We start from the raw sequence: 20,867 nt of genomic DNA on the forward strand, positions 1-20,867 counted from the left end.
GTGGCTTCTAGTATTCATAAATGTTAGATGTGTGACACAATGGAGTTTAGTTAGGTAAGAGAATGCATTCTAAAGAAAAACAAACCAGCCAAGGAGGTTTCCTCTTTTGAAGAGCAGTAAAACAGCACTGCTTTAATTAACAAGGTAAAAGGAGCTGTAAGCAGATAGCAACTCAATTCTTGCTTCCCAGTGACTTATGATGTCTTTTAAACGACAGATTTCCGTTTTGCGCCCTGAGATTATCTCAGTAATATTACAGAGGCAATAGATGTTGCGAGAGGCATTTGAGATCAATCCTTTCTGCAGCTTAGGCTTCGGGTTCAGAAGAGGGAATATACTCGGAAGTGGAGATTACAGGCGGGTAAAGCAGGGCTGTGCCTGCAGGAACGGGGTGCTATAGAATGGCCCACCTGACACGTGGGTAAATTTACACGCGTGTGCTCCGGACCTGGACTGATTAGCGGCGTGCTTGAGGGTGGAGTTTGCAAGGGGTTTGCATTTATGTGTGCACTTTGGGATTCTCAAAAATGAGCTTGCAGATTTCCTCAGACAATGTCTGTGTGACTGTGTGCAGGTAGTTTTGGACGGAGGTGATGTTCTATGTGAAACACCTGTGTAAGTTTGCTTTGAATTTTAGTGCAACTTATGTGTATATTTGGCAAAAGAGAAGCTTTAACTGTTAGTTATTATTTTTCTGCCTTGTAAAACTCCCTTTGAGAACTTCTGATGATTCTGAGCTGGACACTTACCTAAGGTTACAAGGAGCGTGTCCCAGAGTCACCAGCAGCTGGAGATGTCAGGGTTAATCCCAGAGTCGGAACAAGCTGCTGACCTCACTCTGCTGCTCTGGGTCCCTGAAGTTTCAAGTTTTGAGACATCATTTCTATGTATTTATTTTATTTATATTCCGCTGTTCGGTACTTCAGAGCAGATTACATTCAGACACTGTATTTATTTCCCTATCCCCAGAGGGGATCTAAACGTGTACCTGAGGCAATGGGGGGCGGAGAGACAGAAGCATCCCAGAGACCATTAGAACTGACTGAGAGATGGCTGGATAAAGCTGGGAGAGTGAGCCTTTCAGCTGGGATTTACAGCTGATTGCTGACAAGAAAACCGGCAAGAAATGTAATCTGATTTGTGTTTGTCTCTCAGCAGCCTAATAACACAGAGAGATAGTGGCTGGGACATTATCAGGATCCTAACTCTGTAGACAAGCTGATTTAAGTATAGCATTCAGTATTAATGTAAAAATCCATTTTCCTTTCTCCTGTATCTTGTAATGCAGGTTTTAATCTTTTTTTTTTGTTCAGTGAAAATGCTTTTTTCTAATAAGCTATAGTTCTGTGTTTTGTGACTAATTAGTTACCATGATAAGTGAGTAGCTATAGAATCCCAGTATTCTTAGTAAATTATCTGTGATTGCCTTTCTGAGAACCCTGTGACCGCAGGTTGTTGCGAGGTCACAGAGTCCTCAGAAACCCTCAGGGAGTAGCTCATGGGCAGGGTACTTATCCAGAGGCAAGGAGAAACCCAGTTGGCAGGTAGGAGCAGGCCCGGCGCGACCAGGTGTGCAAACCGTGCAATTGCACAGAGCAGCACACCTGGTGGGCCAGACGGTTGGCCAGTCAGTGGCGGCACTCTCTCCTTCAGCCCCCGGAAGAGGATATGAGCGCATATCCTCTTCCGGTGGCCGAAGAAACAGAGGGCCACCCGCACCGCCGTGGAGGGGCAGCATGGAGGGGGGGGCGCGGCAGCATGGGGGCAGTGGCGGGGACTCTATGCAGAGGGCGGCGCAGAAGCTAGCGCCGGCCCAGGGTGGGAGGTTGCCAGCAGAAAGGCATGTGATGCAGGTGAGGCCTGTTCGGTGCTTGCTGGGATCCTTAAGTGGCTAAGGGTTTAACCCTTTGTGGTTGGTAGGCATAGTGTGAGGACATTACATGACACCCTCTAGGACTCGTATTACTCCTTGTACTAAATTTTATTTTACAGAAAGTTAATCTTCAGTGCCTGATAAAATGTACTCTTGGTTTTTTTTTTTTTAAATGTTGTACACTACCAAGGGCAGGTCATGTCCCTCCCTGGGACCTTCAGCCTCCCCCACTCCTTGCAAAGAAGCTAGGGCTGGGCCTACCTTGTCCCAAACTTACCCCTTTCCATGGAGGTCTTCACCCTGCCTCTCGCCTAGGGGTAGATTTTTAAACGTTTCGCGCACGCGTCCATGTGTGTGCACTACCCGGCGTGCACACATGGACGCGCGATTTCATAACATGCGGCACAGCAGCAAATGGGGTTTAGGCATGTGACCGAGCCTTAAGCGCGCCGGGCCAATTTTCAAAGGGCCCAGCCACGTACGTAAACCCCTGGGACGCGTGTAATCCCGGGTTTTACGCATGTACATTTTTTTTTTAAATCCGGCTGTTAGTATAAAAATGGCACCAGCCAGCCCTGAGATCAATACCAAATTTGATATCAACAAAAAATGGCTGTACAACAAAACGGTGCCAGCCGCCCCTGAGATCGATGCTATTTTGTTGGATGTCAACGTGGTACTGACATTTTTAAAGAGCAAGCAGCTGTAGTAATAGTGCATGATCTACTATGTCAAATGATGCTATGGGTAGGTTTAATAAGACCAAAAGGACATTCTTCCCCATATCTATTTGCCTTCACAAATCAGCCATCAAAGCCAATAACTCCTACTCTGTTCCATAACCTTGATGAAATCCAGATTGTTTCAGATGCAAATCATGTTTTCCTCCAGAAAGTCTGAGAGCTGCAGATGGACGGATTTCTCCACCAATTTATTTGAGAAAGGAATGTTTGAGGCAAGGCAATAGGTTGCCTGGGACTGAGACATTCTATCCCTGTTTCTTCAAAACTGGTTTAATCACAACTTTTTTCAGACAGGGTGGAAGAAAACATTTTTCCCAAATAGTATTCACAATTGATAATATCCTTGGGAGTAGTTCAGGACCAAAAGTGTTAATCAGACAAAGAGGGTATAGGATCTAAGCAATGCATCATGGGATTGGCAGAAACCATGCATCTTTTTCAGGTTTTGAGGTCAATCCACTTTAATTGTTGTGGGTGTGGACCCTTGGACTGAGGTGGAGTTGGCGCAACCCGCAGGTCCCCATCGTCAGTTGGCAGATTCGCATGAGGCAGAGGCCCAGCTGGAGCTTCGCCTACCTGCAAGTCAACTGGGGCTGGGATGCTTCACTTACAGCTACTGGTGGGAGGGGAATCCTAGACATTGTGCAGCACCACCTAGTGGCCAGCTTCAGAATGCGTGATTGCAGGGCTCCAGAAGGAGCCCCAGTGCATGGCCCCCAGCTGAAGACTGTGACTGCAGTGACTGGGCTTAAACGCCACATTGGGAGGGGATTAACAATAAAATAAAAATCTCCCTGGTAATTGAAATAACATCTCATGGTCCTGGATCTCAAACCCGGTTCCAGCTGAACTGGAAGCCCAAAGGAGCAGGAGGAAATTTCAGCTGCCCCACCCCCACTCCCCTGCCACTCCCACCATCAGCACCAAAAAAAAAAAAAGAGAATAAGTATGACATGTTTGGATGTGGAATATAAAAAGGGCAAACACCACATTGACGTATGTTTGACTGTTTCTTGTTATGTTTATTTACTTTTTTTTTTTTTGTATTTGGAAAATGTTCAATAAAAAATACATTTATAAAAAGGAACTGGAATATACAGATGAGGACGTGCCCTCTCCTGAGACGTTGGACTAATGACTGTAATAATTAGCTCCAGAAAAACACAGCCTGCACTTTCTATTCTTTCTACTCTCTGCAGTAACCCAAGTGTGTAAAGGGGTTGATTTTTACCCCGTATATAGGTAAGACCCACCAGTCCCAGAGCAGCAAGAGACACTACAAGTCCCAGAAGGGCCAGTGCCTCTTTGCTGCAGTGCACTGTGCGTGGTTGAATGTCTCTGGCTGTGACTAGCAGTCACAGATTGTAATTTACTAACCCAGTCAATCAAAAAGGTGTTATACTTGGTATAATCTCATTCTTTATTATTCAGTGCGGATTCTTCACCTGCTTCATGTCTGGTGCCCCCCCCAATCCCATATCTCTGATTCCTTCCAGTAGGAATAGGTTAGGGATTAGAACAGCAGACTAAGAACCAGGGAAAGCAGGTTCAAATCTCACTTCCCACTGACTGACCTTCGGCAAGACACTTCGTCCTCCATTGCCTCAGATTCAGGCTTAGAGTGTAAGCTCTCTGGGACAGGGAACTGCCTACTGTACCTGACCGTAACTTGCCTTGAGCTCTGGTTCAGAAAGGCAACTAATGAAAGCTAAAATCCAAATCACATCTTTCCCCTACTTAAATCCCTCTGGTTCCTTACTCTTCTCATCTATTCTACAGGTCTCCCTCTCTGCCCTGTCCTCTCACCACTCCTCATTTTTTTCCTTTTGTTGGCTCTTTCACTTATTACAAAGATTATACAACTTTTTTTTTTGTCATTTTCTAGGTATCCCAGGAGTTGGAGTTGGGGGTCTTGGGGTGAAGCCTCCCAAACCTGGAGGTAAAGAGATAAAGACACTCCAGAAACCACTAAAACACACACACACACACACACACACACTATTATTAGCCATGTAGACTTGGGAAAGTCCTTGATTATTCCTGGTTATGAGCAAGGATTGGATCTATTCTTTGGGAGCTGCTGGGTACTTGGGACCTGGACTGGGCACTGTTGCAGACAGGATGATGGACTTGATGGAGCTTTGGTCTGACCCAGCATGGCATTATTTATGTTCTTAGTGAAAGACGAGACCCCCCTCACACTGTCTCTGAGAGGTGAAACCCCTTCACATTGCCCCCAGATCACCTCACACTGTCCCTGGGTACTAGAGAGTGAAAGGTGAAACCTCTTTATATTGCTCCCCCTATATGAGAGAGTGAGAGATGAGACCCCCTCACACTGTACCTGGGTACTAGAGAGTGAAAGGTGAAACTTCTTTATATTGCTCCCCCTATATGAGAGAATGAGAGATGAGATCCCCTCACAGTGTCCCTGGGTACTAGAGAGTGAAAGGTGAAACCTCTTTATATTGCTCCCCCTATATGAGAGAGTGAGAGATGAGACCCCCTCACACTGTCCCTGGGTACTAGAGAGTGAAAGGTGAAACCTCTTTATATTGCTCCCCCTATATGAGAGAGTGAGAGATGAGATCCCCTCACAGTGTCCCTGGGTACTAGAGAGTGAAAGGTGAAACCTCTTTATATTGCTCCCCCTATATGAGAGAGTGAGAGATGAGATTGCCTCGCACTGTCCCTGGGTACTAGAGAGTGAAAGGTGAAACCTCTTTATATTGCCCCCCCCCCTATATGAGAGAGTGAGAGATGAGATCCCCTCACACTGTCCCTGGGTACTAGAGAGTGAAAGGTGAAACCTCTTTATATTGCTCCCCCTATATGAGAGAGTGAGAGATGAGACCCCCTCACACTGTCCCTGGGTACTAGAGAGTGAAAGGTGAAGCCTCTTTATATTACTCTCCCTATATGAGAGAGTGAGAGATGAGACCCCCTCACACTGTCCCTGGGTACCAGAGAGTGAGATTTCTAACATTGTCCCCAGCCACCAGAAGGTAAGATATGAGACTTCCCAGGTACCTGAGAATGGCAGACTGTTAATTTTGTCTTTATTTTTATTGAAATATTTACTAAGGTTTAGATCCATATAAATCCAAGCATAAATATTATATAGATGGAGATGAGAGATAAATGAACCAGAAGCACGTGCGGGATCTTTATTTGGGCCCTAAGGGGTCTCGTACCTAAACTGAGCAGTCCCTGGGTGGTTCCCCAAGAGGTGGAAAGGATTATGAACTGGAGACAGGATATTAGGCTTGATGGCCCTTTGCTCTGGCCCTGCCTGGCATTTCTTACTTTCTTAACATCAGGATTTAACCACTCAGACCTTGGTATTTTGATTTTCTCCCCTCCCGCCACATTGATCAGCTCCATTTTGTCCAGACAAGACGTAGGCCTCACCGGGCCTGGCGCAGTTAAACTTTGACCAGTCAGCATTGATATTCTGCACTGCTTGGCCAAGGTTACCGCTTAACTCAGTCAATAGCAGGCCTCAAATTAACCAGGCAACTGTGCCTGGCTAAACTTAGACCCAGCCTTGTTCGGGCTGAATATCCGGACAAAGTTAATTGGTTAACTTTGCCCTCCCATGGCCAGCTGACATTGACAATCCTTAACTTCGAAAGCCTGGACTCGAAGCGTGATTGTTCTAGTCTGAATTACAGTCTGTGCTACGGGGGACCAGGCATCTTTCGAGGACATATCTGTCTTCTCATCTGATATTATCTCCCTCGCTCTATATACTCACGCCGGTTCTTTTTTTTTTTTTTAACTTACATCCCCATGCCTCATGACTCTTGTAGTCCTGGCTTCTATCACTTGAAACCAGCACTGCGGTAGCAGAAGGCATCAGAGTGGGGTGATCAGAAAATCCAGGACTGGCCTACAGTCCCTCTCCTTGAACTGGATCCCTGGGCATCTCTGAATACGGTCAGGACCTCCAGCCAAAAAAAAAAAAGGGATCCTCTAGCTATCCAGCTCAGGAAGGCCGTCCCCTGAAAGAGTACTCATGGAGGACAGTTTCCAAAGGGATTTAGCTGAGTAATTAGGCTGTTACTAATTAGCACCCTGGGTGAATGCTGCGCCCCCTTCAGAGTGGCTGCAGGTACATCCGGGCTTCCACAACGTGCGTCCTTCTAGCCTGCTTAATAAGAAACCTTCCTGGGGTGCGGTTGGGTCGGGAGAGGAAATGGATTGTCAGATGTCTGCAGGTACTTTTCCTCCATGGACTTTGCACCAATTCTTAAGGGGAAAGTGCACCTGCATCTCCTCTTTGAGGAGATGGGCCTGTGGATAAAGAATCCACAGAGAGATTTTATTGCGGTTACTTTTTTTCCTTTCAAAGCAACGTGCGTGGTTTCTGAAACTGCAACACCACAACGCACTGTTGCCTTTCCCGCACTGTTCCCACCCCGGGGAACACCTCCATTACAGGTGGGTGCAACGGTGTGGACAATTTCCAAAACGCACTTTTACTTGGGTAAATCACATCAATCACTTCTGAAAGTTACCCTTGTAGTGCTTTGTCCCGTTCCATCCTTCTCCCCCCCACCCGGGCAGATAAGAGAGGAGCAGAGTATGTGGCACCTTCTACCTGTAAACCTTGTAGGCAGTTCTTAAAGGGAAACCAGCCTGCACTGTTTCCTGTTGAAAACTGGTCATCGGGTTCATGTCTACAAAGGTATCCATGCGCTTCACAACAACGCAGGTTACTAAAACTTGCCCCCATTATGGTTACAATAATTAAATGTGTGACGAACGCAATCTGTCTTAAAGGTTTGGTTTTGTTTTTTTTGGTGGAGCATTTGCTAACGTTTTCCTACCTGCTCTCTTCTGCAGTTGGAGTTGGAGCGGGAGGATTGCCAGCAGGAGATCTGTGGATCTGCGTTCTCTCTTTCTGTGCGCTTAATATGCCAGGCTGGAACTGAAGTGCACTTTGTGGCCAGCACAGCCACAAGGGATGCAAGCAGAGCTATTACCAAGCCAAGGGGCTCCAAATAGTGCTGTCCCTCAGCCAGAGAGTTGGGAAGCAGCAGTGCCCTGAGCCATGTGGCTAAAGCAAAGTGGCCAGTGAGCCATAGGGCTTACGAGCCTATGACCCTGGTCTTAATTACCTTTAAAAGGGACAGATCATGGTGAAATGCCCCTTCAACTGGTTCAGTAGATGGAAGCTTTCTTTTGAAGTAGGGGTCCATGTGGTCGCAAAAGCTCCTGCAGGGCGTCTTTGTCTATATTTCACATTGGTCCAGTAACATGTGTCAAAACCTGCAGAGTGCCCAGCTCCCTCCAGGCCCTGTTCAGTGATAATGCCCTGCATTGCTGGACCAGATCTAACACTTTTTGTCTTCTCTCTCCCGCAGTTGGGGTCGGTGCCGGGGGACTGCCAACAGGAGGTGTGTGACTCCGTTTTATAGCTTTCTTCTCAGCTAATGTATCAGCCTAGTGTTGCACGGCGCTACCCTCCCACCTGTGGCTCTCACAGTTACCAGTCTGTTAGCCAGAGCTATCGCAAGGGGTGGGCAAGCAGCGTGGCTGCCCAGAGTGGCAAGCCAGGGGAGCACTGTATTACACTTTTTTGAGTGTTTCTGTGCATCTGCAAGCACATGAGCCCAAAACGGAAGAGGCGTGCTGAAAGCAGTCCTTGCCTAGGATGCCATTTTATCCAGCAGATGCCCTGCTATGAACCATGGGTGACATCTGGCTTATATCATGGCTGATTAAAATCTTTCCACATTAATCATGAGAGAATAGAATACAGAAATGGGGAGGTGTTCTTTCCACCTAAGAGTGTAAAGATGTCTGAGATCAGTTTAGGGAGAACACATCTTGTGCTTCCTATTCCATCTTCCCCTTGCAGTATTCCATTGTGTACAGAATGTGATTTTTAACATTAAATATATTTAAGTCATAGAGCTGGCATGGCCATTTGATCACTGAAGGATGCTTTAAACCACAGAAGTCAGCCCTCTGTACCAGCTGCATATGCTGGGTGCCAATCTTTTCATTTCCTAGTGCCAGACTGCTTAAGTTTGAATTGTGGGCTTCAGGGACACGAGTGGGGAAGAGGAAGAAGCAAATGTTTTAGAGTGCAGACAAAGTAATAATGGAAAAAAAATCAGAACCGGCATTTGTGCCACTCCCTCTATGCATCCATTTCTAACCCTCACCTTCTGCTCTGTACTGCAGTTATAAATCTAGAAAGAAGGTTTTGGGAGAGTGGCAGGAGGGCAAGCTTGGCATACTTAATAGAGATGTGCATTCATTTTAAAACAAATGATAATCTGAAACAAATATTTTCGTTTTGGTTCATTTGACCTGAAACAAATGCATAATCACCCCCCAAAAATCCCCAAAATTTTCAGGTTCCTTCTTTTTGGAGAATAGTGATAACTATTTTCAAAAACAAATAAAAAAATGATCCTAAAACAAATAGAACAAACTGAACAAAAAAACCCCAAAAAACAATTCCCTGCACAACCCCAATACTTAATGCATTATGCTGGTATTGTGGCACACTCCTGTGGCCAGCACAGTCACAAGGGGTGCAAGCAGTGATATTACCAAGCAAAGGGGTTAAGATTAGACCTATCTCTGAGCTAGAGGGCTGGGAGTGGCACTACCACAAAGTACTGAGACTGTAAGAAGCACAGCTGCTGAATGATGCAGCACTGAGCCATAGGCTTATGAGAGCAGTGCTTTTCCTGATCAAGTCTTAATGACATTTAAGAAGGGAAGATCATGGTGAAATGCCACGATAATGAGTTCAGTTGGTAGAATCTTTCCTGTGAAGTGGCCTGTGAGGTCAGAGAAGCTTCTGCAGGCCATCTTTGAATATATTTCACATTGATGCAGTAACGTGTCAGAACCTGCAGAGTTCCCAGCTATCTCCAGGTTCTGTACAACGATCGTGCCCCGCACTGCTGGATTAAGTCTAACATGTCTTCTTTTTCTGGCAGTTGGGGTCGGTGCCGGGGGACTGCCAACAGGAGGTAAGTGACTCCGTTTTATAGCTTCACTCTCGTCTAATATAGCGGCCTAGTGCTCCAGTGCTTCAGTCCCACTTGTGGCCTCCAGAGATACAAGTCTATTAGCCAGGTCCATTGCAAAGGGTGGGCAAGCAGAGTGACTGCCCGGGGCAACAGACCAGGGGAGCACCATGCTGCATTTTTGAGTGATTCTGGTGGTCTGCAAGCAGCTGAGCCCAAAAGGGATGGGATGTGCTGAAAGCAACCCCTTGTGCAGGGTGCCATTTTGTCCAATGACTGCTCTGCTATGAGCTGTCTGCGCGTGATGTGCCTGTGACCTCCAGCTCTTGACATGGACTGACTAAAACCCACTAAACACCAGAGATCAAGATACAGAGATGGGTAGGTGTTGATTCCAGCATACAGTGGAATAATAACTGGTAAAAATATCTGACATCAGCTCAGAAAGAACACAGTTTTTGTGTCCTGTTCCATCTTCCTTGTGCAGTACTTCAGTTTGTACAGAATGTGATTTTTAGCATTAAATATACGTGAACTGTAAGTCGTAGATCTGCCATGGGCATTTGATCATCAAAGAATGCTTTAGGCCACAGAAGGATGGCATAAACAGACGTCATCCCTCTGCACCCGCTGGATATGCTGGGTACCAGTCTGTTCATTGTGTAGAGTACAACATCCCTCCCAGGCAAATGATAATTATAAAAATCAGAATCTGTGTCAACCCCTCTATGCGTTCCCTTACTCTTTTCCAATCCTACCTCTTCACCATCTCCCCCTGTACTGCAGTGGCTTTTCTAGACAGGTTTGCCAGCTTGGCAGGCTTAATAGGGGATGTGCATTTGTTTTAAAATGGATGGTAATCCAAACCATTCTGGGCCTTTTCATTTTGGTTTGTTTTACCCTGAAACAAATGCATAATCCCCTCCAAAGTATTCCCAAAATATGAGGATTCATTCATTTCGGAAAGCAGCGCACATTATTTGCGAATAATGCACGCTGTTTTCTGAGATGGTTAAAAAATAAAAACGAAGGAAAAAAAAATCCTGTGAAATGAAAAAAAAAAAAATGATCTGAAAATGAACAGAATGAAAACGAACCAAACAAAAAAAGTTTTCCCGCAGTGCCCTATTTGCGGGTACTGCAGTGCTTGCCAGTGGCCAGCATAGACCTAGGGCTGCAAGCAGTGGTTATTACCAAGCCCAAGTGTCTACCAACAGAACCCTCTCTGAGCCGTAGAGCTGGGAGTGGCACTACCAGCGACTCCTGGGGCCGTGAGGAGCATCGCCTCTGAACCCTGCAGCACCGAGCCATAGAGCTACGAGCAGCGCTGTTTCTCATCCGGTCTTAATGACCTGTAAGGAGAAGAACATGGCAAAATACCTCTTCAGCGAGTTCAGTAGGAGGCATCTTTCTTCTGAAAGAAAGATGCCTCCTTGAATACATTTCACGTTGGTTCAGTAGCAGGTGTGAGAACCTGCAGAGAGTCCTGCTCTCTCCAGGCCCAGTACTGCCACCGTGCCCTGCCCTGCTGGCTCAGATCTAACACTTCCTGTCTTCTCTTCTCCTGCAGTCGGAGTCGGTGTCGGGGGACTGCCGGGAGCAGGTTGGTCACCCCCTCCATTTTCTAGCTTTTCTTCTGATTCAGTTATTATCGACCTAGTGTTGCAGTGCCCCATCCCTCAGCCCAAAAGGAGAGGCGAGATGCCAACCACAGGAGGTAGAACTGTCAGAGTGGATTGGTGGCAACAGGAAACAAAAAAACCCTTAATGCTGTAAATACTATGAATATACCATAACAGTGTTAATAATATATTTAACAAAGAGTAATAGAGGGATACATATTCAGAAGCCATTGAGACGGATAACTGAACGTTATATTCAGACAGTTATCTGCCTAAGTTATAGTCAGATAAGTCACTGTCCGGTTATAAGTTAGCCAGATGAAAAAGGGGCATTCTGGGGGAGATCCGGGGCATGATAAAATTATCCGGCTAACTCAGCTGATTTTCTGTTATAACCGCTAGTTTAGCCGCATAACTTTAGACCTGCTTTGGCACAGGTCTAAAGTTTGCCGATCTTGTATGGCCGGATAACTTTACACTTAACCGGCTATATTAAGTTCCCTTAATATCCTTAGATGTATTCAGTCGGGTCCCATCGCTTATCTACTTTTAATTTCGCTGACTGCTCATGAACACAGTCTCCTGAAAATTGAGTTTTACCTCACGTCTAGTCCTGTTTGTGTCCATTTTCTGTGATTCTACTCTTGCCTTGGCCTTTCCCCAGTGAACAATTCCACTTCTTCCTTGCCATCTTCTACATATTCCTCCCCTTCACCTTAGAGTCTCTCAATGCCACTTTTGCAGTTCCTCCTATCACTAACATATCTAAAAAAAAATCCCCTTGTTTTACCATATTAGCTTTTTCTTTTTTTGGATCTTTGATTTCCTAACTACTTTTCCAGCTTCTCTTAACTTTTCCAGATATTGTTGCCTGTCTTTCCCTTTTGTGATCTCTTGAGCATTAGCCTTTTCCCCCTTACCTTTATGCTACTTCTTTCAATAAACATTGTGGGTTTTTTTTACACTTAGTTGTATTTATTTTCCTGACCAAAAGGTTAGTTGCTTTACAATCTCTACTTTTAGTTTTGCCCACTGACATTCTACTTCCCCTAGATTTTCCAATCCATCTTATCTGTTTTTTTTATTCCTCACACTGCTGTTGTTACAGATTGGCTGCTCAGCGGGTGCTATGGTACTAATGATACCCTGTGCTATGAGACTCAGCTCTGGGGGTGGGGGAATAAACAGACTGGGAGTCTCCTGGAATACCTGTGAGGCTGTCTTACTTTCCCCATCAGAACAGTCTCTGTTTGGCCTAATGATATGTCTGTTGGGAGGACTCCATTCTGGAGGAAATATACAGTCACTGGCTGGATTGCAAAGTTAGCCAGATATGTTTGGAGGGATATTCAAGGGTGCAGCCACAATATTGAATATAGCTGGCTATGTTAAAGATAACAAATACGTTTTTCCAGCTCTTTTTATGTAAATATCAGAGTTAGTGAGATAACTTATTTATTTATTTATTTTAACATTTTTCTATACCGTCGTTTGGTGAGAACCGTCACAACGGTTTACATTTAGGCTAATTTAGCTCTGCCCTGGAACACCCCCACATAATCAGGCTAAATTTTAGCTGGATAGTGAGTTATCTGGCTAAACTTTAGCTAAATAAGGGGGGAAATATTAAAAAGCTGGCATTTAACCGGATAACTTTTGAGTTATTTGTCTAAATGCTCCTGAATATTGGCCCCGCTGATATTTATGTTTTAGCTATTAGGAATTGTATTGTGTACTCTTTAATAGAGGACACTACTAAACAGTTTACTAATGTTCCCGTTGACACAGCACAATTCCCTTTATAATTATTTGGATTAGTGGCATCACCACTAATTAACTCATCTGATGACCTCATGTCAGGAAAATGCCCAGAATGTGGAATCAGGTTAAATCATTTTTCTAGTTCTGGAACTTGCACACTGCTCTATTTGAGCATCTTGTGTAGTCCCCACTGTGAAGCCACATGGCATTCTGGGATTAAGGATCATGAGACATCCCCTGATTTTCTTCATCCTTCTGGGGGAGTGGGGATTCTGGAGGTGCTCGGTAATCTTTGATTGCATTTTCCAACTCTTTCTCTTTCTCTTGGGTACGCTTTCATCTTGGCTAGCATCTTCGGATTTTACCTTACCATTCTGGAATTGCTAAATCGGGCTTCGTTTGGGGCTGACGCCCCTGCCACACGTCTAGACGCGCTAGGTTTCTCCTCCTAGGTTCGAGATGGTTCTTTGTTCATGCCTGTTGCACTTGCTGGTAAGTGCTGTGTAAATCTTCCCTGAGAGGACCTCTGTGCTTTTACTTAGAGCATTTTTCTCACGTTTTTTTTCCTTAGGTCTTTCCATTCCTTGGCAAACCAGGCTACTTTTAGATTTATTGTCTTTTCTGGTGTGGTTTCTGATTCCTGGTCTAGGGGTCGGTGATTCCCTTGCTGCTGTGCGGAAAACTTCATTTAAATCCTTTACTGCTTGGTCGGTGTTCTGTGCTGTGATTTTTCATCAGGGAAAGTGATGATCTGCTTTGGTACAGCTGGATTGTCTACGTTTCTGTGATGTTTCTCATTGTTTTGTTGTGCCCATGTGTGCTTTGGGGAAAATCTTTGAATATTTGGTACAGGTATGTGCTTTGACCCGTTGATGTACAGGAACCACTTTGCTGTGGTCTGATGGCTAAGGTTGGGGATCAGACATTTAGGGCATGTACCACCATGACGTCTAGGACAGTTATGGCATAATCGATGGCAACTGTGTCACCCTGTAGTGCGTTGAAAGTAAATCTGCCCAGGCAGTCGCCCACGGATCTGCTATTAAGGATATAAAGGACCTAGGCGTTTCCATAAAATTAAAACTGTCTTCCCGTTCATGTTAGTTACAATATCAAAGCTATTTCCAAATAAAAAAAATCATTCTTTTACACAAATGTATGCTTGGACCTCTAATTGAAAATGAAATCTAGAGGTTGATATTCAAAGACTTTGCCAGGCTCACTTTGGGGGTTAGGTGGATGAAAGCTGAGGTATGAATACTTCCCTCCCACTGATCAGCAACATTTTGTCCGGGCGTCTCATTACCCGCACAAAGTTTGTCCGGATAAAAAGAGGCGGGGATGGGTGTGTGGTTACATTTTAGTGCTGGTATTCAACGCCAGCTGGCTAAAATGAACCTGGGAAATTTGGTGGGAAAAATACCCGCCCTAAGGATCTCCGGATAACTTTATCCAGGTGTATTCCACTGAATATTCGCTTAGTTACCCGTTTCCCGTTCACCGGCTCCTTGAATAATGATCGCCTTGTTCCTTTCCTGCAGGAATGCTTAAGACCCCAGATAGAAGGCTTATCCCCTCTTTGTTAGAAAGTGGCAGCCCAAGGGTGAATGGTTGTAACAAACTTCTGGTGAAAACCTTCTTACTTTTCTATCATTTCTTCTCCTTACAAAGCCCCTTACATCCCCTCCTCCACTCTCTATCAGTCCTTCCCCCATCAGTAGCTTTCTCTGCTCTTATCCCTCCTCCTCCTGCCCTCATATTTCCACCTCGCCCCTCCAGTACCGCCCTACTTCCCACTCTCTATTCCTGATCCTTACTACTCCATCCCTTCTCTCTCTCCCCTCCACCCTTTACCTCCTCCCCACACCTCCCTCTCCTCCGTGCCTTTTCTTCCTTCCACTCCTCCCTTGCACCTTATCTTCTTGCTTTCTTTTCTGTACCTTTGTCCCTCTTTTTTTCCTCCTCTGTCCTTGTTTTTTCTCTGTTCTTCACTGCTTAGAAATTATTCTGTCTTCATTTTCAGGGGTCCCTGGACTAGGAGTCGGAGGGAAGCCCCCCAAACCTGGAGGTAATGAGCGTTTCATTTTTCCGTCGTTTCCCCCAAATTATTCTCACCACCCGTCCCCCCCACAATATACACACACGCGCACGTAGACCCCGCCCTTCTCAGGCATTGCATGGCATGAGATGGGGGCCCTCACAATTATCCTGCAACAAAGGAGAAGACTGATTTGTTACAATGAGAGAGGATGGGATCTGAAGCAAAAAAAAAAAAATGCCCACAACGTTGCTGTAACCTTCTCCCCTAAAGTAACAGAGTGTAAGAGTTTTTACACCACTCCCAAGTATCGGAGAGGCATTCTGGGCTCGGCGTCTGAGCAGGGATTGGACTGACATGCAGGGAGCCTTTCTTTCAAACCTGTCCACGTAGCCCCGTCTATGCGCACGTCGGAGTCCGCAGAGATTAGCTCCAGTGTTTTAAACTCCGCGCCAAGCCATCTATGCAGGGTTTAATATACACATGTCTCCGCTCCTGCAGAGCACACGCGTGCTGGTTTGTGTGCATACTATTTTGTGTCTACTCTGGGAACCCAAGCCCGAGTGCGCACTGTTCCGCACGAGCGCATACTTCCGGTTGCACGGGGCGGGCTCATTCCACAATGGCATCCCTCCCGCATGGATGAATTATTAGTGGTCAGCGAGGATATCCTCTTCTCCATCCGAGGGTGGTCCAGCGAAAATGTGCACCGGACGAGCCAGACCTGGCAGAGCCTGACGCTTGAGTACAGTCGCAGAACCTCCTACCCCCCGGGAGGTAAGTGCCTAAAGGGAAATAGAGGGCAACCAGGGTGCAGGTGCAAATCTTCATGGCTTAGGTGCAGGCTCTTGCATGCGGTATTCTGTTTTTCACAGAAGCCAGAGGAAATGTTTCGAGAGTTCCCTGACACAGTGAAACCCTGGGGCAGTGTGCCGCCCCATATCCAGAGCTGTGGGAGCGGGATAGTCCTGCAAAGACCTTCAACGGACAGCACCAAGGCCTTTATGGCAGTAGGAAAAACTCCAGGTGTGGTGGCACAGGGCGCAGAGCAGCCAAGGCTACAGCTGTCAGCCTAAAAGTGACAGGGCTGGTGGGGGTGGGGGACCTAACAGAACATGTAGAGGTCAGGAGGACAGTGAAGAGCCACTGATAGGACAGGCCAAGGGACAGCTGGCACGAACGGAAACCTGCCATTGTGGCTGTCACAGAACCAGCATCATACAACTAAGAGCATATTTTTTACCCTCCTCATCTGTACAGATTGAGGACCTCAAGAAGAAGACCCGGAAGCTGCATTGCTTGGAGAGGGAATGGCTAGAGCAGCTGCACATGAGGCAGGAGGGGGCCAGAGGTAAGTTCACACAGCACCCATCTGGGGGGGGGGGGGGGGGGCTGTCAACCTTGTCTTCCTACGTGCCGCTTCCATCACATACCCCACTATAACCCTGCAAACCAATCAAACTCTGACTCAGCCGGCAGCTTTAAGTAATCCGTCCTGCGCATTAAGCACCACCTATCTAGGAAACATAGGCAACCATGCATGGAATGGTGGGCCAGGCAGAATTCCTGGTTCACGGCTGCATTGCAATGAGGCATTAATCTAACTGCAGTCATAGGCCCAACTATCAGTGTTATTAGGGTGTTAATGAGAGCGCTAAAATGTGCCTCCCTTCCAGTAAGGTCCTTTTGCCTAGTGGCAGCATCATGACCACAGAGGGTTTGGAACCCAAGGCAAACTACTGTCCTGCCACAGGGCCTCCCTCCAGGCCACACTTAAGTGGTCACCATGTTGTACAACTGTACAGAAATCTCTGCTTCTATTAGCTCCTATATATGAGACGCAGAGCAGATGGGAGTCCCACCGGTTGGATCACATCCCTTTCTCGCCCATAAATGGAACCCACTATTTTTTATGAAGCTCCATATCACACCCCCTTTCATACCAGCTAACAGCTTGCCTCACGCTTTTTTCTTTTTACAGATAACACCAGTTCCTCCTCTGACAAGGAGGAGGAGGAGACGAACCGGCTCCTCCTGCTGATGTAGCTGTGGTGCCAGCTGCAGAGAGTCATCCACCTCCGCCACCACCAGTTGTACCAGCCCACCCAAACACACCTCCCAACAAGGCAGCCCCGGATGTCTCTCCGAGCTGCTCCCCCACTCGTTGCCCCAAACTTTCAGCCTACCAATCTTGTCCCTCCTCAACCCCTCTCCCCCCCCCTCCCCAAATAGGGCTTCCTTGCAGTTTTCCCATGGAACCTCAGGACAAAGGTCCTGAAGGTATCTTCCCGTTGTTGGGGGAGAGAGGTGAGCATGATGGGGGACAGCTTGCCTCTGACTCAGGGCAACATCCCATGGCTGTGGAGGCTGGTTCTGTGGCAGGAGCACCTGCTGCTAGCCCAGAGGCCCAGTCTCTCACAGCCTACAGGAGCCGCTGTTCTGAGGATGGTGGAAGCGGTTGACCACATGGGAACCAACCCCAGGGAGGCTGGTGGCGGTGGTGGAAGGGCACGCTGTTACCCTTGAGCTGGTTGGCATGTGCCCACCCATAGCGCCCCCAGCCCTCTAAGCTTATCAGGACCTGTTCTCCTGAGGTTCCTGGGGCCTTTTCAGTTCTGTATATAGATATGTCCCTAGAATTTCCTTTCCCTCCCCGTTTTTTGTTTCTGATAGATACTTATTTATATGTTGATTAAGAATAATAAACATTTTATATTGGTTATCTTTTGGGTCTGGATGATTCTTTTATAAGTCGTGTCACCCCACAGTCAAGTCTCTTTCAGGACATCCATCTGCACTCACTCACACACACACTGGCCTTCATGCAGCTATGCATCTTGGTCATTCCAATAGCCTCTCTGCTACCCTATCAGCAGCCTCAGGTCTGCTCCAGATTAGAACGGTGTCAAGTCTAGGCAAAGCTTTCCTGAATGCCTTGTTGTAATGATATAACACTATAGAGCTATTTGTCTTCTTTTAGGGCTTACCTCCTCTGTGTGCCTGAGTTCTGTGTAAAGTAAAACCACAAACACAGAGACAGCCTTCAGATGGTAACATCTTGACTGCAAAATCACAACCACCATCACACAAAGAGAAGACAAAGCGCTGAATAAAACTGTCCTTTTCCCCAACAGGAAACCTTCCAGGATAGAAGAGATGTCATACAGGTGTGCATCAAGTTCTAATCATCCACCCCAATCTCCCGAATGCTGGAAATATTAAGGACATCCAAAGGCCCAGTATCCTGTCTTATACTATGGTGGCTATGGCTAACGTTACTAGAGGCCCAATTCTCATCGTCACTTTGCATACATTGCTTCACCAACCAGGTAGAGGGTCAGCTTTCCACCACAAGGGTCTCAGCTCACAGCTCTGAATCCATTCATCGCCTTTCCAACACAAAAGTCGCAGGAAGCTCCACATGCCAATGAAAGTCTGCTAGCCTTTCCAGTAATTTCTCGAGAGCTCCCATCTTCAATCTGACGCGTAGGCAAAAGGAGTTTGTGAAGGCTTTTCTTGGAAAAGCAAACAACTGTAAGCTATCTGGGATTCTTAGAGTTAACCACTATCTCGTTACCTCCCCCATCTGGCCTCCTATAATGGAGAAGGACCCACACAAAGAAGCCCTTGATAGTCTTAAGTGAAATTGCCTGATGCAAGGTCTCAAGTGGCTGTAGCCACACCAGCTTCCCGGCACAGGCACAGACATATACATTAACAACTATGGTGGGCGCAGGAAACAGAGAACTACAGTACCTGCAGGACAAAAATACTCTGAAGGCTTCTGATATACAAGAAAACACAGATGAGAGACTTATGGTGAATGAAGAGCCACACTATCTCCACTACAATACCTGCCACAGAGGTGAAGAGTTAGGAACAATGTCATACTGGAAAAGGGTTCAAGATAATAAGGTCAGTAATCCACATATGTCTTGGATTTCTCACATAAATTATCTAGCACATAAGGCAACTCTACACCCAAATATGTAGAAGATTTTATGTCGACCAAAAAATAACAAGGGACCTTGTACACGTGTAGATCTGAAAAAAGAATGTGTATATAGGTACCGGGTGATTTATTACTTTCTGTTTTATCAATGTACAAGTGTACATTTTTTTGTGCCTAGTTCCAACCCCATCTATGTATAATTATGCAACCATTTGGTGCCTATGAGAGTATTTAAGTTCTGTTCTCATTGCTTATCCTCCAAACTGCTTAGCAGCAGAGGACTTCTGCTGCGGAAGCCTATTTTCCAGGCTCCAGAGGTGGACCTCCTTGTTGGCTTGCAACAGGAAATGCAGAGCTTAAAAGAAGTGTTGCAAGAGTAGTTTCACAGAATTAACAGGTACTGTGGGAGGAAATGAATAGCATTTGGCAATGTTTTGAAGGAGATGCTTCAGTGAATTTCTCCAGGGTAGCCACAACCAACATGGCTCATTCCTTGTCAGCCACCGGTCCCTTGGATGCTGTCTCCCCCTGCAGTAACTCCACTGTCATGATTTCAATCTCCCACAACTGCAGGATTACCAGTAAGTTTTGAACATCTCCCTGCATGCCTGACATCACCATAGATGCCTCTTCCCACCATGGCTCTACTATCTCCAAGGATGCCTCCTCCCACCATGGCTCTACTATCTCCATGGATGCCTCTTCCCACCATGGCTCTACTATCTCCATGGATGCCTCCTCCCACCATGGCTCTACTATCTCCATGGATGCATCCTCCCACCATGGCTCTACTATCTCCATGGATGCCTCTTCCCACCATGGCTCTACTATCTCCATGGATGCCTCTTCCCACCATGGCTCTACTATCTCCATGGATGCCTCCTCCAACCATGGCTCTACTATCTCCATGGATGGTTCCTCCCATTAAGGATGTGTCCTTCCTCAGTAGACACAAAGGTTTGTTCCAGTCTCTGTGGGCAGTGTAATTTCCTCGTGTCCCATGCCCTCTGAAGAGGTCCATCAAACCAGAACTGCCAATCTGTTTTTCTCTGTCCCCCTCTCCCCCCCAAACCTAACTTCTTAGAAGCCTCTCTTGCCTCTGGGGGCCTCATATACAGTAGCTCTCTCCCCTTGCCACTGCCTTCCATGTATGTAGCCTTTGAGGGAAGACTTAGCAGTGATTATATGCTCCTTCGCTGAAGCACAAGACTAGACCAGTTGAAGATAACAGTGGCACCCCCCTACAAACGGAGAGGATGTCCCAGAAAAAATAATCCATGTCCAATGTACATATATGTCCATACACTTGCTAATAAATGCGCAATCAGTGGTAAAATGTCATTGAATCAGAGTGGTCTTTTCATACACTGCCTGGTGGTGAGTCTGGTACTGCATCTCCTCCCATTCCTCCTCTCCCATGTCGTTTGCCTCCTCTTCCTCTTCCTCTTCCTCATTGAGCATGGTAAGTTCAGCATCGTCCCCCTCTGGTAGAGGCATGTCACAGGTTTTGGCAAGGTTATGGAGCATGCAGGAGACTAAAAAGATGTCATAGACCTTTGTTGGGTTGTGGAGAAGTCATCCCCCTGATCTCTGGGTGTGCAAGGGGGATCAAGAACCAGGTTTCAAGTGGATATCCTCTCTCACCTGTTGGTGAGGAGGCAGTGAGAAGGAGAGAGAGATATTACAAGCTAGTTAGCTGGGTGGCAGGCCCATGGTAAAGGCTGGAGCAGGCCAAAACTGTAAGACCACCTAAAGACAAAGGGAGAGAAAAGTTCAGCGGTTAGTTGCAGAGTAGTTGTAGAGGGAGCCCTGGTGATGTGGTCATGGAAGTGGTCATGAATTCCTGACTGTGAGAGGATGTAGGCTTCATGCCAGAAACCTGG

The 20,867-nt window shown here is 46.5% G+C and overlaps 1 protein-coding gene across 1 annotated transcript in view; it reads left to right on the forward strand.

Annotated features, from left to right (window-relative positions):
* The window catches only part of ELN (elastin), a 208,687-nt gene that overhangs the window by 146,903 nt on the left and 40,917 nt on the right, over positions 1-20,867 (forward strand). The window contains exons 24-28 of the mRNA XM_029613541.1: positions 4,502-4,555; positions 7,986-8,018; positions 9,582-9,614; positions 11,182-11,214; positions 15,018-15,062. Coding sequence (XP_029469401.1) covers positions 4,502-4,555; positions 7,986-8,018; positions 9,582-9,614; positions 11,182-11,214; positions 15,018-15,062 — 198 coding nt within the window. The remainder of the gene's footprint in view (positions 1-4,501; positions 4,556-7,985; positions 8,019-9,581; positions 9,615-11,181; positions 11,215-15,017; positions 15,063-20,867) is intronic.

The sequence above is a fragment of the Rhinatrema bivittatum genome, chromosome 8 (assembly GCF_901001135.1).
Source record: "Rhinatrema bivittatum chromosome 8, aRhiBiv1.1, whole genome shotgun sequence".
Lineage (NCBI taxonomy): Eukaryota > Metazoa > Chordata > Amphibia > Gymnophiona > Rhinatrematidae > Rhinatrema > Rhinatrema bivittatum.